Here is a 16,290-nt window from a genome sequence, read left to right as displayed (position 1 = left end):
TTCGATTGTCTACTTAACCGAGGTAATAGCTTCTTCGATTTTTAAATTTCAGACCTTTCATTCTCCCCTTCCACAACCTTCTCACCACCACCATCCTCAACTCCCACCAAACAAACTTAACCTCAGACTCACCAAACAAACTTAAACCTATGGTCTAAATGAAATTGCCAAACTTGATTCACTATTAGATTAGAAGATTGTGCTAATAAAGTGAATTAGGTGGATAAATAATCTAGGATGTACAATTTTGATTAATTTGATATTACTAAGGCACTTTGAACGGTTAAAATTGTTAATTTTGAACTAAGAAATGTATAAGAGTGTTTAGATATACTAAATGATTGACCTGATACGTCTAGAGAGTTTTTGATTTATGTTCAATTGAATAGTTGTGACAAAAATTAGTCAAGATAAATTTTAAACATGATATAGTGCATTAAATTATCAATTGATATTACTAAAACAATATATTTATACGAACATTATTATACTAATATAAATAATTTTATTTAAAATTTGTATATATAAATAGATAGATTTCTTTTTGTTTGCTTTGTAATTTAGGTTTAATTCCATGTGGTCAATCCTCTTATAAATCTTTTTTCTTCAACAATTTGAATATAATTAGCACAAGTTTTAGGTAAATAAGGAATTGTTAATAAATAATATTCTTTTTCCTTCTCTTAGTATTAGAAAGTATAGGATGTAAGAAAATTAGGTGTGAAAAATATGATGTAAAAAGTTGTAATGTATATAATTATATACAAATACTTCTTTAAGGTTATATTTCCGTTTTATCAAATATAATATAATTAGGTATGAAATAATAATTAAAAATCATCTGTTTGGGAAGGAACATCACAATATGTGTATCAAAGTAGAGGTACAATAATTATTTTCATTCAAATCCACAATAAAGAGATGGTAAATGTTTACCAAACAGAACTAAAATAATATATTTTCTCGAAATAGATAGATCATATGACTGGTGTAAGACTTCACCTTTATTCGTATGTCTATTCCAAAAATTTAGTGTAAACGCTAGTGTAAAATTGGTCTTTAACGTCACCCAATAGACGTCGGTCCACCAAAATCCCAACATAAATAATTGACCAGTGACATAAATGTAAATAATTGAGTGTGGAGATGTCCGTTCTGGAGGAGGCCGGACGTCTATAATATTATAGACGTCCGGCCCCCTCTAACGGACGTTCAAAAGGCTAACGGGGGGAGTTGAAGAGTTGATTGCTTCAGCCTTCTGAACGTTCGTTCTGGAGGGGACCGGACGTGTACAATATTATAGACGTCCGCCCATCCAGAACGGACGTTCAAAAGGCTGAAGCAATCAACTCTTCAACTCCCCCGTCAGTCTCTTCAACGTCCGTTCTGGAGGGGGCGGACGTCTATAATATTGTACACGTCCGGCCCCTCCAGAACGGACGTTCAAGAGACTGACGGGGGAGTTGAAGAGTTGATTGCTTCAGCTTGTGGACGTCCGGCCCCCTCCAGAATGGACGTTCAAGAGACTGACGAATTTGATTACTTCAGCTTGTAGACGTCCGGCTCCCTCCAGAACGGACGTTCAAGAGACTGACGGGGAGAGTTGAAGAGTTGATTACTTCAGCTTGTAGACGTCCGGCCCCCTCCAGAACGGACGTTCAAGAGACTGACGGGGGGAGTTGAAGAGTTGATTGCTTCAACTTGTAGACGTCCGGCCCCCTCCAGAACGGACGTTCATCAGGCTAACAGGGTAGTTGAACGGACCGATTAAAAATCGTTTTCGGTGCGTTTTGGTGCAGTTTGTTCCGTGTTCTTGGGCGGCGTTTTTTGGCCTACGTTTTAGGTCGTGCATTCCTCCATTTCCCTCCATTTTCATTTTGAATCTACTCTTCAGGTTAGTTTCTTCGTTAATAATTTTTTGATAGCGTTTTGTGTATGTATGTTTTTGACGTGTTATTATAATTTTTATTGAGTGACCTTAAATGTCTGACAATGTACAAACAGACGTCCAAATCCCATAACTCTGAACTAGTGAAAGTATATTTATTTCTTAATAAATGTTATACTAAGAATGAGTGGTATAATAATATATATACATATTGAATGAAATATTTGTATCGGTGAAAGCTCACATTTTAGCTTATATTTTATCATTTTTATTTTTGTAAATAATATAAATAATAAAATATCATTAAAAAACAGATTAATATCTCATAGTTTTTTTTAATAATGATATTAATATAGAGGATCAAATAGACTAATTCACGAATATAAAATGTAGAAAGTTCAAACGTAACATAAACTTCGAAAAGAGAAAGAAATCCCAATTGTGTGGCATTCAGGCGCAATGATATCATTGTCATTCACGACAACTCTACACGTATAATTGCCCCACTCTGATATTCCATTATTTTTTTGGAATTGCATAGTGCAAAAAGTGGTTTTTATTAATTACAGAAAGTAAAAGAAGATTTTTAATTCAATTAAAAAAATTAACAAGAGAAGACAAATAAGTGTTCCCATGGACACAAACAATATTTTCAATTTTAATATTATATATTTGCATCAATTTTATTATTCATTTTATTTGTGTTTTTCATCTATAATATGATTGTTATGGATACTTATAAATCAAGATGCCTGAATTGATTCAAAACAGTATTGCAAAGATAGGACCACGTTAACGATGAAATAAGACAAACAAATAAAATAATAAATTAGTACAGAAACGACAGTTAACGTATGTTATTTTAGTCTTTTAAGGTTAGTTTTAGAAAAAAATTATTTGACCATTAAGAATAGGAATAAATAAATTATGGATTTGAACACCATTTTCACTTCTCTCTTTGTTTTTATCCCATAGCTTCTACCGTTGACGGACCAAAACCTCACATAAAATAAGACTGACAGATGCACACGTATCACCTCAGCTTGGAAACGAAGAAAAACACAGGAGAAACGACTTAATTATTCTACTCCATTTATTTCCACAGGGAACGTGGGTTTCCAGTCTCCCTTTGAATTACATCATCACCTTTAATTTTTATATTCATCTTCTAACCGTTTAAATTAGAATTTTTTGATACATCTTTATCAAGAAAAGTGGCTTTAAAATATTTTTTATGAACTCTACTGTTAGAATATATCTTTTCTTTTGTATACAACTATATTTTAAACTACGTGAATTTTAATTCTGATTATGTATGGTATGTCAAATTTTATATGATTAGAAACAATAAAATAAAAGCTTAAATGTATGTTAGAATTTTTTTGCTTTAATATTTTTGCCCAATATTACTTTGATTATGATGTGCCTTTAAATTCTTGATCTTACTTGGTTCTTCTGTTTTAGTTAATTGGTTCATGTCTTTACTTTTCTGCTTCTTGAATGAATTGAGTCTTTTTGGAAAAATGGAGGAATATGACCCATTGAAAAAAAAACCACCTATTACATCAGTTGACCAACAATCAAGAACAAAAGTTTGGCGAAAAAAAAAATAAAAAAGGAACACTTTTTACTGTCTCGATTGCATTTGAACCGAGACAAAAACATACATCTTTTTGACTCGGTTCACAACTAAGGCAAAAAGCCTACCATTTTTTACCTTGTCTGTATATACCTCGATTGTAGAATCGTTGCGAAAAAACAAAAATAATTATTGTTTGTTTTCCTTACTAGTATAACGGATTTAAAACATTTAAGCCTTACATCAATCATGGAGGAAGGAAGCAACTAATTTTAATTCGGATTAATATATAATTAAGTAGACTCAAAAGAATATTATAAGGAAAACATTAGTTTTAATTCGGATTAATATATAATTAAGTAGACTCAAAAGAATATTATAAGGAAAACATTATTAGCGTAGATAAACATATAAATAACAAATAATTCTCTTATTTAACTATAAGATAAACAATCAAAATTATTTTTAATAATCGTATATAATATTTTGTTATTGTTATATAACGTCGAGTTGTTTATTTTTATATAATATCATTATGTTAAATTAACACTTTTATATTTTAATTTTTCATTTTTTTTGTTTCATTTTAATCATTTTATTTATTTTCCTTTTTTTAAATCTTTTTCATTATTATTTTATAAAAATAAAATAAATACAATTTGTACTATTTTTAAAGTAATGTTTTGAATATAACTGCCAAATTATTTAATTATAACACCATGATAATAGAAACTGAATTATAATTTAAAAAAAATACCGAATGTCATTTCAAAAGTTGTGGTGGACTTGTTGACTTTTAGCTTTTGGTTGGTGAGTCAGTAAGTATAAGACAAGATAAAGTAGTATATTTAATTTAACTTTTCCAGAGTAACTTTTAGCTTTCTTAATTTTTTTAATCAGCTCTGTCTGTGCTCTTTTTTCATATTATGTTGAAAAAAAAGTATTGATAATTATTTGACCATTAAGAATATGAATAAATAAATTATGGATTTGAACTATCGGATTAAAAAATGATCTTAAGAAAGAGAACTTCATAATCCAGTAAATATTCCTCCGGCGGCTACGGCTTTTTGTTGGATATGGAAATTGTCCCTAATGAGCGTATCTCATAAGGTGAATTTTTAATTTGTGAATGATATATACCTCACAATCTTATTAAAAAAATGGAATCTTAAAATAGAAATTCATGCTTATAGACAGGTTCTTTAAATATGAATAATGCACAAAATATGTAATAGTAAAATTTATTTTCATCACTCACTTAAAAATAATATAATTTGTGTTTAAAAGAATATTTAAAATAACATTAAAAGTACATGTTAAATGATAAATTAAAAACCCTGTTAAAAATTAAGTAATAAAACTTTTACATCTTTAACGTTGTTTTAATCTTCAATATAAAAACTGGGTCAACAAATATACCTCTTAGTTTAAAAAGAATAAGAAATATTAAATCATGTGATTAAGCTAGTTTGAATTAATGTATGTGTAAATATATAGACTGACTGTATCAATAATTTGCATATTATTATTTGATATAAAATTGATAGGTTTTAACAATAATTTTATTAAAAATATGCTAATAATGATTTCGTGTTCATTGATAATAAAAAATCTTTTTGCAATAAAACTGCCTAGAAATTAATATGCATACATTTATAAGGAAAATATAATAAACTACAAGAAATCAAAAGTATACCAACAAACAGAAAAATCAGTATAATAATTGAATTTGAAGATATAGACATATTCAATGGTGTATCATCCAAAAATATAATGTAAAACCATATACGAGAATCATCACATATTAATAATACTACAGATCAGTTCTACACATAACGAGATACTAATATGGCCGAACGACTTTACAAAATAACAGGGAATTTAAAAATGTATGCTAGATACTACTAGACTGAACGGTGTACAAAATAAATTATATCGAACGGTCTTACAACATATAAAGTTAATAACAGACCAGACGTCCCTAAGGTTCGGTCTTCACTTCTGCCGCGTCTTCCAATACTTCTTCTAGAAGCTCTTCTCCTTCTGCTCACATCCACACTGATAATCATTGCAACAGGACAACAACAGGACGCACAACACAGACAAAAATGATAAATAGGATAAGCTTATGAAATTTAATTTCTTCAATAGCAACATACACATTCATAATTAAACCAACGACACTCAAATCATCATTCCTACGTTCAAGGCATGCAAATAACGACCACTTGACTCTGATTGTCCGGACTGTATGAATCATGTGTAGCTACAACGTTTGTGCACCCGGGTGAAGTAGTAACTGGGATACCCTCAACAACTGCCACCCGAGGTTGATCCGTTCTGTCCAATTTAACCTTATGGACTAGGATCTCCTGCCATTCTCACACGTGACTTACTCCTCTCTACTTGAGAACAAGTAATCATGGAATATCAAGATGAACGCCCGCTAAGCTTTACCCACATTCATACTTTACCAATCAATAACCACTTCCTGAGATATTCCTCCCTGGAATACTCGTTCATAATCACATTATTTCATTCACATCACATTTCAAACTCCATTAAAATTAATCATTAATACATTCGATTGAAATACGATCACACTCTCTCATTTTCTCATAAATTCGACTGTAATAACACTTCTTAAAAACTAACATTACTGAGCGTTAATTATTAACTTAAATAAACAGACCACTAAGAGTTCAAAACGGAACGTCACGAAGCCTAGGCCGAGTACTAAGACTCTAGGCCAACCACCTTTTAAAGACCAACACGGTTTGACACTCAATACTAATACTGATGAGAAACTATGAAGTAACGGATGCTATTGAGGTTGAATGAAGACTCTCATTCTGAGAACGGTAATATATATATTACAGAAAAATAAGACTCAACGCTTGGTTTAAGACCGAGTCCTGTAGAAACTGAACACTATTGAACGAGCGCTGGTCCAAGACCAAGTGCTTATCAGGATCGAGCTTTACTGAGATTGAACGCTTGGTCCAAGACCGATCACTGATACTTTACATAGAAAGAATGAATATATATATATATATATATATATATATATATATATATATATATATATATATATATATATATATATATATATATATATATATATTCTCTTTAAGTATTTCTGTTTCAGTTAAAAAATCACAATAAAAATCCCTAATTCCCTCATTCCCTGCCATGTAAAAAGGTTTTTTTTAAATACTAATATCCACGTATTTAAATCCTTATAACTGAACTGAGCTAATTTTCTATGCACCACGTCATCGCAGACTGACGACGTCAATGATAACTTAACGGAGAGGACTTAATTGGCTCATTTTTACAAGTTTATGGACCCGATTGAGACCGAAAAAAAAAATGATACCCACTTGATATTTGCACACAAATACGAGGACCAAATGAGGGTTTAAACCTTCTTTTATTGATAACTAAATATTGTTCTTTATTTTCTATTTTTATTTTGAACAATGTTAATATTATTATATTATTATTATTATTCTCATTTACTAAAATTTACAAAATAAAATATAAAAATTAAAAGAAGGTATAAAATTATAAAAATGATTTTTCAGTATCTCTAATGACATAAGTATTTGTGTGATTGTATGTATCAATCTAGTACTTAATGTCTTTTCAAATAATTTTGATTGTCATATTAAATCTTGAATTTGCTTAATAATTAAATTTTTCATAATAAATTTTTATTGAAATATAAATCTTGGATTTGTTTGATAATTAAATTTGCATAATAATTTTGATTGTCATCACAAGTCTAAGATTTGGTTGATAATTGATTTTTTTATAATAATTTAAAAATTATTGATTATCATGTCAAGTTTCGAATTTGCTTGATAATTAAATAAAAAAAATTAACAAATAGTTTTCTTGTAAATAAGTGTAAATATTTGTATGATTGTTTGTCATAATTTTTCTTAATCATATCAAGTTAAAAATCGAAAAAAATATAAAACTTTTCAAAAATAAAAAAATAATTTAATTTTTTACTTGTTTTATATCTAACTTATTGTCTATGTCGTGATACTTCTTCTTCAAGATCATTTAAAAGTATAAAAAAATCATAAAAACCTTAAAAATAAAAAATTTCGTAAGGAGGAACAATTTTAATCTTGTTAGGTTCACTTCCCTATAATTCAAGTCATTTTCTAAAAAGATATTTTATATTGAAAATTTTTAAAAGAACTAGTCTTGCATTGTTATTTCAGAAAAAATAACAATTTTGAAATCACATCAACTTTGCACATTTAATTAAAAATACTGCTTTGAGCAGGCCTTGTAGGGTTCCCTAATATTTATAAATATATTTTGACGGAAGAGTTTAGGTATCACTAACACAAAAATAGTTTTTAACGTATGTTATTTTAAGTTTCTGACGTCTGTTAAATGGTAAACTCATTATAATATTTATAAATATATGTCTGACAAGGGGAGTTTAGGTAATTAACCCTGAGTAATCATATTTATTACAATAGTATTGCGCAAAGTCACGTACTTAAATGTCGGAGTGTTTTTGACAAGTATCCTTGCACAGGATTTGGACAAGAAAAGACGGAGCAAACAACATAGCTGGGATGTTGGAGGACTATCAAGAAGCTTATCTGGGAACAACTTTGAATGTTTTAAATAAAATATAATAATGTATTTGTATATAAGTTATTAAAAAAGAATTTGTTAAGAAGTGAGGTAAAAAATGTTTTATGTATTTTATAAAATTGAAGTAATTAATGCCTATTTGTTATTAAATAACTTCTAATTGTCCAACTAAAGATGTATGTCTATGACCTAATCAAACTGTTAAAATATGTCAAATATTATTAGCAAATATTAAACAATCAAACATTGTGTTTGCTTAATTTATGTATTATTATAATTTATACAGATTTGGGTAACTATCATTTCTTTACCAGATAAAACATTATAGAATTCTTGTATATATACATATACATTAATCTTTTGAATACTACGTTAGAATTATTTTTTAAATCTTTTTATACCAACGTCGACTACTTTTTAATTAATAAAAATGAATTTATCATTGAAATGATATTTGAATGAATTGTATACTGCCATCTTTCATGAATCAATAATATTTATAAATACTGCTGTCTGATTTATGTCATGATATAATATTTGATTATATTGGGAAATAAAATAATCTAAAAGAAATAAAGTCTAATATTGACAAATGCCAATGACAACTTTTTATGCCTATAATGCACAATTGCTGACGAATGGAAATGTTTTTAAAAAGTTAATAACACTGTAAAGTAATTCAAGGTAAACTTCTTCTAAGAACACTCAAAATGGGGTGTGTGTGGAGAGAAAACTTGGAGATAGAGAAGGTTATGCACCTCACAGCATAGACATGCATTACATATTATCAAAATCAAAGGAGAGCAACAAAACAACATATTCTAGCAACTGATAACGTCGTACCACCACATTCAACTAGAATACATCCGCGTCAAAGACAACAACACAGTGGGAAAGCTCAAGTTTTTTTTCTCAACATCAACAGTCTGCGCAGGAATACCATGCTCTGCGAGGGTTACTCGCTACACCGTCCACACCACCACATTTTTTCTAAATTCCAAAATTATCATTTATATTTTAAAATATCCTACACTTCCACCTCTTTTCTTCAACGAATATGCCACATCCGTTGAGTTTTTCTTTCAGTTTTCAATTTTTTAGTTTATTGTATTTTAAATTAATATATAAATATTATTTAAGTTTTTAAAATTATTACTTAATTATTTATAAATTAATTTTATTTTATTTAATAAAACAATTATTATTAGTTTAATTTATGTATTATTATTTAAATAATAATTAAAATAGTTTTTAAAACGGATGTATCACATCCGTTATCCGTTAACGGATGTGTCACATCCGTTATCCGTTATCCGTTAATGGATTTGGCGACATTTGTTGAATTTCTTTTTTTTAGTTTTTAGTTTTTTAATTTTTAATATTTTAAATTAATGTATATATTATTTAATTTTTTTCAAATTATTATTTTTATTTTAAATTAATTTTATTTTATTTAATAAAATAATTATTATTAATTTAATTTATGCATTATTATTTAAATAATAATAAAATATTTTTTAAAAATTTATTAATTTTTTTTAAATAAAAATAATAAATTAAAATATAAAATATGTAAATGGACGTGAATATCCGTTTACATGTGTCAACATGACAAAGTAGATATGAAATATTGCTGGTGGAGGAAGCAACGGTCATGCTCTGCTACTACCAAAGGCCCACATCAGTTTATGAGAGAACTATTATAATATTTCTGTGGTGGAGGGAGCAACGGCCATGCTCTGCTACTACCAAAGGCCACGTCAGTTTGTGAGAGAACTATTATAATATTTCTTACGTTGTAAAGTTATATATCTCTAATATTTTAAAGCCACTTTTCTTGATAAAGATGTATTATAATAAGTCGTTTCTCCTGTGTTTTTCTTCGTTTCCAAGCTGAGGTGATACGTGTGGATCTGTCATTCTTATTTTATGTGAGGTTTTGGTCCGTCAACGGTAGAAGGCAGGGATAAAAACAAAGGGAGAAGTGAAAATGGTGTTGAGTTTGAATTATGGTGAGATTAAAAAAGGGATATTGTAGGGCTGATTGAGCGTTATAAATAGTCAGTGGGGGAGAGTTGAGTGCTCACATCGACAGAGTGGAATAAAAGAGAAAGAGTGAGAGAAATAGATTTGAGTTTTGTGGTGGAGTTTCTGAAGCATGGCCAACTCTACCGTTTTCCTTTGCCTTAACCTCTCTTTACTAATCTCTCTCGTCACCGCCTCTTACTATCAAAGCCTAACCCCAACGCTGATGGGTTTCCGTGAGGACAAGTTCACTCATCTTCACTTCTTCTTCCACGACGTAGTCACCGGGCCCAACCCCAGCATGGTCATTGTCGCCGAGCCCAACGGAAAAGCCAAGGACGCCCTTCCCTTCGGCACCGTTGTCGCCATGGACGACCCCTTGACGGCCGGACCCGAACCCGACTCCAAACTCGTGGGGAAGGCCCAGGGCATTTACACTTCCATATCTCAGGCCGAGATGGGGCTCATGATGGTTATGACCATGGCCTTCACCGACGGAGACTTCAACGGCAGCACCATCAGCGTGTTGGCCAGAAACATGATCATGAGCGAACCCGTTAGGGAAATGGCCATCGTTGGCGGCACTGGAGTTTTTCGCTTCGCTCGTGGCTACGCTCAGGCCAGGTTCCACTCCGTCGATTTCTCCACAGGCGATGCCATCGTCGAATACGACGTCTTCGTCAATCATTATTGACACTCATATTATAATACTAGTTATTATCATTCATCCTTTTGTTTTGCTTTATGCTTTGTAATTCACCCCACCCTTATAAGGTCACTGTCTTTCCCTCCTCTTACGATGCAGTGTAAGAAATAACTTGTGGGGGTATTGTCTTATTATTGATGTATGTTGTTAGCTTTTATGTCGTTTCCAAACAAATCCAAACATTCCATTCTAAACATAGTATGGTAGGACATATGAGTCGAGCGATTGTGAACAGTAGATTGAACTAGCGACTGAACGATCGCTTTTATTCGGACAACTACCAAAAGTAAACAGGTCACATATTAACGAATACTTAAACGATCACTTCCGAACGATCGTCAGCCTACTAGACAGAACGACCGTGATATCATAGAAGATAATGCTAGCGAGATGATTGTCATATCATACGCTCGTCATCGTCGCTCCTAACATCAATCGTCTTAATAGCGATCGTCTGTTACTTAAACCAAACGATCATCATGGATCAAATCAACCCAGTCAAAGGTAAGAGTCGACAGACGTTTGGTCAGCTTTATTCAGACTGGATCAATTAACCCGGATAAACTAAGGAATAAGTGGTTAGAAATATCTGGCCATGATATCGTAAATCATGGAACCAACTAACCCGGTATCAAGCACGACCGAGCGGTTGAATTTTCCAAGCGATTGAGTTCTCCAACCAACCGAATTTTTAGGTAAACGGTTTATCTTACTTTTAGGTTAAATATGAAAAACCAAAAGAGAAAAAGGTGTGTTTTTGATAATTGAGAAAGAGGGGAGAAAAGATTAATTTTTCATTATTGAACTAAAAAGGTTCTGTCATTCCTTTTTCTGACTTGATCGTCAGAGTGCCTTCGCAGGTACCCACTCCATTGTCCCTGAAGAGCCCTGTGCAAGATGAAGATATAAGGATACCTACATTGCTGGAAGGAGAAGACGTCATTCATTAGGTTCGCATCTTGGCCTCAACAATTATACTGAAACATTTTGGCGCCCACCGTAGGGCCGAGACTTGATATCCCAAAGAAGACCACAAAAGCTATGGAAGAAAACAACACCCGAGACTTGATCAAGCAACTTCAGGCACAAATAGAAGTGCAGGCGAAAACCATACGAGAACAACAAGAAGTTCAACGCAAACAAACAGAGGAACTTGCGGCGCTGAGAACGCAACGACCTCCGCCGGAGATATCGGCCTCAAACAAACAAGACGATAACGAAGTAAACCACCACGGGGGACCTTCCGAGCCTGGGGGTGGAGGAAGGAAAGGCCCTACTTCTCTACGACTTACCAACCTGCTTCAGTTTACGGAGGCAATCATGCAAACCAATATGCCAGAGAAGCCCCCTCCATTGCTAGAGAGATATGATTGCTCAGAAGACCCGGACAACCATCTCTGAAAATTCATAGATGTTATGGCATTCTATACCGATAACGATCCAGTCATATGTAGGGCTTTTTCATTGTCCCTGAAAGATGAAGTACTGGAGTGGTATCACACCCTCCCTACAAATTCAGTGGATTGTTTTGCTACCGTAGAAACTCTTTTCCGAAAACAATACGCTGCCAATAGAAGACAGGAGATGACACCGGCTAAACTAGTAAGCACTAAACAAGAAAAATATGAAACCTTGAAAGCTTTCATTCAGAGGTACAATGAGGCGGCCAGGCGCGTAAAAGACGTGAATCACACGTTCATAATAAACAATTTGCCTTCGTGTTTGAGGCCAGGGTATTTTGTTGAACAGTTGTATGCAGATCCAAAGTCTATGGAAGAGCTCCATGAAACGATTGCAAAATTCATACGCATTGAGGACATCAGAAACTCCCGAAAAAGGCAACAACAAGAAAATCCTAACAGCGGTAACAAGAAAGAAACGAAGCGATCGTCCAACGACTATAAATCTGAGAGACCTCCTCGAAAGGAGTCGGGGTGGACACCCAAGTACGATCGTTATACTGTCCTTAACGCACCCAGAGCAAAGGTACTCGAGGAGGCCCTACACGCAAAACTCCTCACTGTTCGGCGAAAATCCACTCTAAAGAATGCTGATGAGAGTAAGGCTTGTCGTCTTCATCTGAACCACGACCATGACACCGAAGAGTGTAACCTATTGAAAGATGAGATAGAGAGGCTCATCTGTGCAGGATACTTCCAAAAATACATAAAGGAGAGGACATCCCAAGCAGCGACCCCAAGTCGAAATGAAACCTCGAGGACAAGTCCCGAACAATCGTCTCACAGAGACGATCGACAAAGACGACAATCCCAAAGCCGCTCCCGACACCTAGAAAGAGAGAGGTCGGTCCGAGGACGAATCGACACCATATCCGGAGGCTTCGCAGGAGGAGGAGCATCAACATCTGCTCAGAAGAGACACTTGAGAGATTTAAAAACGGTGCACATGGTAGACCAACAGCCTCGATCCATGCCCAACATTACCTTTACAGATGCAGACTTTCACGCTCCTGACCCCGATCACGACGATCCCATGGTAATCACCGCCGAGATAGCCCGATACGATGTCAGGAAAGTGCTCACGATCAAGGCAGCTCGGTCAATATCTTGTACTGGACCACATTCTTGAAAATGGATTTATCCGAAGACCTGATAGCCCCTTTCAACGAGCAGATCGTAGGTTTCGCAGGGTAAAGGGTTGACACTCGGGGATACCTCGACCTAAGGACTCGACTTGGAACGGACAAAGAAGCAAGAGAGCTACGAGTCAGGTTCTTACTGGTATAGGCCAATACCTCATATAACGCCTTACTAGACGACCCTGCTTGAACGCTTTCGGAGCCATAGTCTCCACTCCTCATCTAGCTATGAAGTTCCCTACGGAGAGAGGCACCGTGTGTACGGTAAGGGTCGACCAGCGAACGGCTCGGCAATGTTACGTTGTCGGTCTAAAGGTCACACCTTTCATGCCACCAAGAAGAGCTAGAGGAGCCGAAACGGCAACGATTGACTTGGATCCCAGAACCAATGTAGACGAGCGTCTCCATCCACAGGGTGACGTCAAAACATTCCAGCTGGGAGCAAACGCATCAGAAACCACGACCATCGTTGGAAGCCTGGAACCGCACGATGAGCATGATCTGACAAAGATGCTAAAAATCAACGCCGACCTATTTGCGTGGGTGGCCGCAGATATGTCGGGGATCCATCCGGGAATAATGACTCATAAGCTGTCAATCTTCAGGGAAGCACGTTCAGTCGCTCAGAAGAAACGGAGATTCGGGGAAGAAAAACGAGAGGCCATACAAACAGAAGTCAACAAACTGACGAACGTCCGATTTATCAGAGAAATAACTTACACGACGTGGTTGTCGAACGTTGTCATGGTCAAAAAGCCCAACGGCCAATGGAGAATGTGCGTAGACTTCACCGACCTTAACAAAGCTTGTCCTAAGGATTCATATCCCCTTCGAGCATTGATCGGTATGTAGATGGGGCCTCAGGACATATAGTACTAAGCTTCCTTGATGCGTATTCGGGGTACAACCAAATCCCCATGTACAAACCCGATCAAGATAAAACAACCTTCACTACCCAACGCGCCAATTACTGTTATGAAGTAATGTCGTTCAGTCTGAAGAATGCAGGAGCCACCTACCAACGCCTTATGGACAAAGTCTTCTACCACCAAATCGACAAATGTATGGAAGTCTACGTAGATGATATGGTCATCCGAAGTCAATCTGTGAAACAACATCTCAAAGATTAGCACCGAGAGAAAAATAACTTTCATAATATTGATATAAAAAATATAATATTTTTAAAATTTAAAAAGCTCAAAGAACCATTGGAAACTATAAAACCTTAACTATTTGAATTATTTTTAAGAGGATGTATTTTCTTTTACAAAAATTCTGAAAATATTATATAATATATTATTTTTGTCCTATCTAAGAAATATTCATAGATACATATTATGGATCGCATCATTAATACTAGTGTTGTCAAAATGAGTTGTAACCCGCGAGCCAACCAGCTCACTACGGGTTTGAGTTGGGTTGAGTTCGAAAAAAATGTAATTTTTTTTATGCGGGCTAGGTTTCAACTCGGTTCACTTATAACCCAGCTCACCGAGTTGAACCCATGGTGAACCGGGTTGGCTCAAAAATTACCTAATTTAATTTAATTATTTATTATTTTGTATTTCAATATTATAAGTTAGCATTTTTTTTATTATATTGTAGATGGTGAGAAAGGAGATGTTTTAAGAGAGAAAAGTATCATAGATTTATATTTTAAGACTCAAATATTATAAATGGACAAGTGATACAAAATTATCAATATTAAAAACTTATTTGTTCGTCTTTTTACATGTTTTTGTATTACAATATTGTTTTTTTATTTTGAATTATCTTTGGAGTTTAACATCATTTTAGTATGACGTTTATTTAGATTTGAATTAAAAAATTTGTAATCTTTTATTTTAAAAAAAACTTGTAATTAAATGAGCTAGTGAGTCAACCCATTTAACCCACCAACCAATGGTGGGTCGGACCGAATTCGAAAATTTTCAACTCGCTAATAAGTAAGCCAGATTGGGTTGACTCACTAAGTGACCAATCCAGGACCGATCGAGCCGAGTTATCCATTTTGATAGCTCTAATTAATACGTGTATATATATATATATATATATATATATATATATATATAAATATATATATATATATATATATCGATTTATATATATATATATATATATGAATTACTTCTCGATTTATATAAAGACATAAATTGTGATGTGGCGTTTTAAAACAAAAATCACCACACAGCTATTTTAACCATGAAGGTTTAAATAAGTTCGACAAAATTTGCGATATTTTGTACATTAGAGGACAAACTTTATAAGATCGTGCAATTTGGAAATCAAACTGTAATAAAGAATAGAAAATATATATTACGTTGTTTCGTTTAACTAAATTTAAAGTTGAATATGAAGATAGCAATTATTGAGTAATGTAAGCATTTAAGTGTTATAATTTACTTTTTTATTTTCAATACAAATAATTCAAAGAATAATTAATATTTTATAATTGTCCAATAATAATAAAATATTTTAATATTATAAAAATATTATTATATTTGTAAAAGTTAAAATTATAGATTTTAACGGTTAAAAACATTCATAAATAAAATTTATAACAACTAAAATAACCACAAAAATTACACATGTCAATAATTGTTTGGGGCAACAAAAATTTAAATGGAAGTAATTTTGCTAGAAAAGAATAAAAAATTATAATAATTCAAAACTGTCACAAAAAGATTTTTATTATATAATTTTATTGTATTTTGACAATTAAAAATCACTAAAAAATATAAATATTTTTAATTTTTAAATAAATTTTTTTTTAATTAATTTTCATTAATTTATAAATTTTATAATAAATAATTTAATTGTCTATTCTATTTAAAGTTATTTTATGAAATGATAATAAGAATATT

General features: G+C 32.8%; 1 protein-coding gene and 1 pseudogene across 1 annotated transcript; both read left to right on the top strand.

The window, feature by feature from the left end:
- Positions 1-10,214: 10,214 nt before the first annotated feature.
- LOC148196413 (pterocarpan synthase 1 pseudogene) lies at positions 10,215-10,918 on the top strand (annotated as a pseudogene).
- A 1,325-nt stretch (positions 10,919-12,243) lies between these two features.
- On the top strand, positions 12,244-13,416 carry LOC124823008 (uncharacterized). Its single transcript, XM_047295126.1, has one exon. It carries the CDS (start codon positions 12,244-12,246, stop codon positions 13,414-13,416), a length of 1,173 nt encoding a protein of 390 aa, XP_047151082.1.
- Positions 13,417-16,290: the final 2,874 nt, after the last annotated feature.

Source organism: Vigna umbellata, chromosome 7, assembly GCF_029865625.1.
Source record: "Vigna umbellata cultivar VRB3 chromosome 7, Vumbellata_1.0, whole genome shotgun sequence".
In the NCBI taxonomy this organism is placed as follows: Eukaryota; Viridiplantae; Streptophyta; class Magnoliopsida; order Fabales; family Fabaceae; genus Vigna; species Vigna umbellata.
Note: the sequence above shows the minus strand (reverse complement) of the source record. Positions and strands in the feature narration are given on the sequence as shown.

Coding starts and splice junctions, on each gene's coding strand:
- LOC124823008 (XM_047295126.1), top strand. CDS start 12,244: ATGGCATTCTATACCGATAACGATCCAGTCATATGTAGGGCTTTTTCA.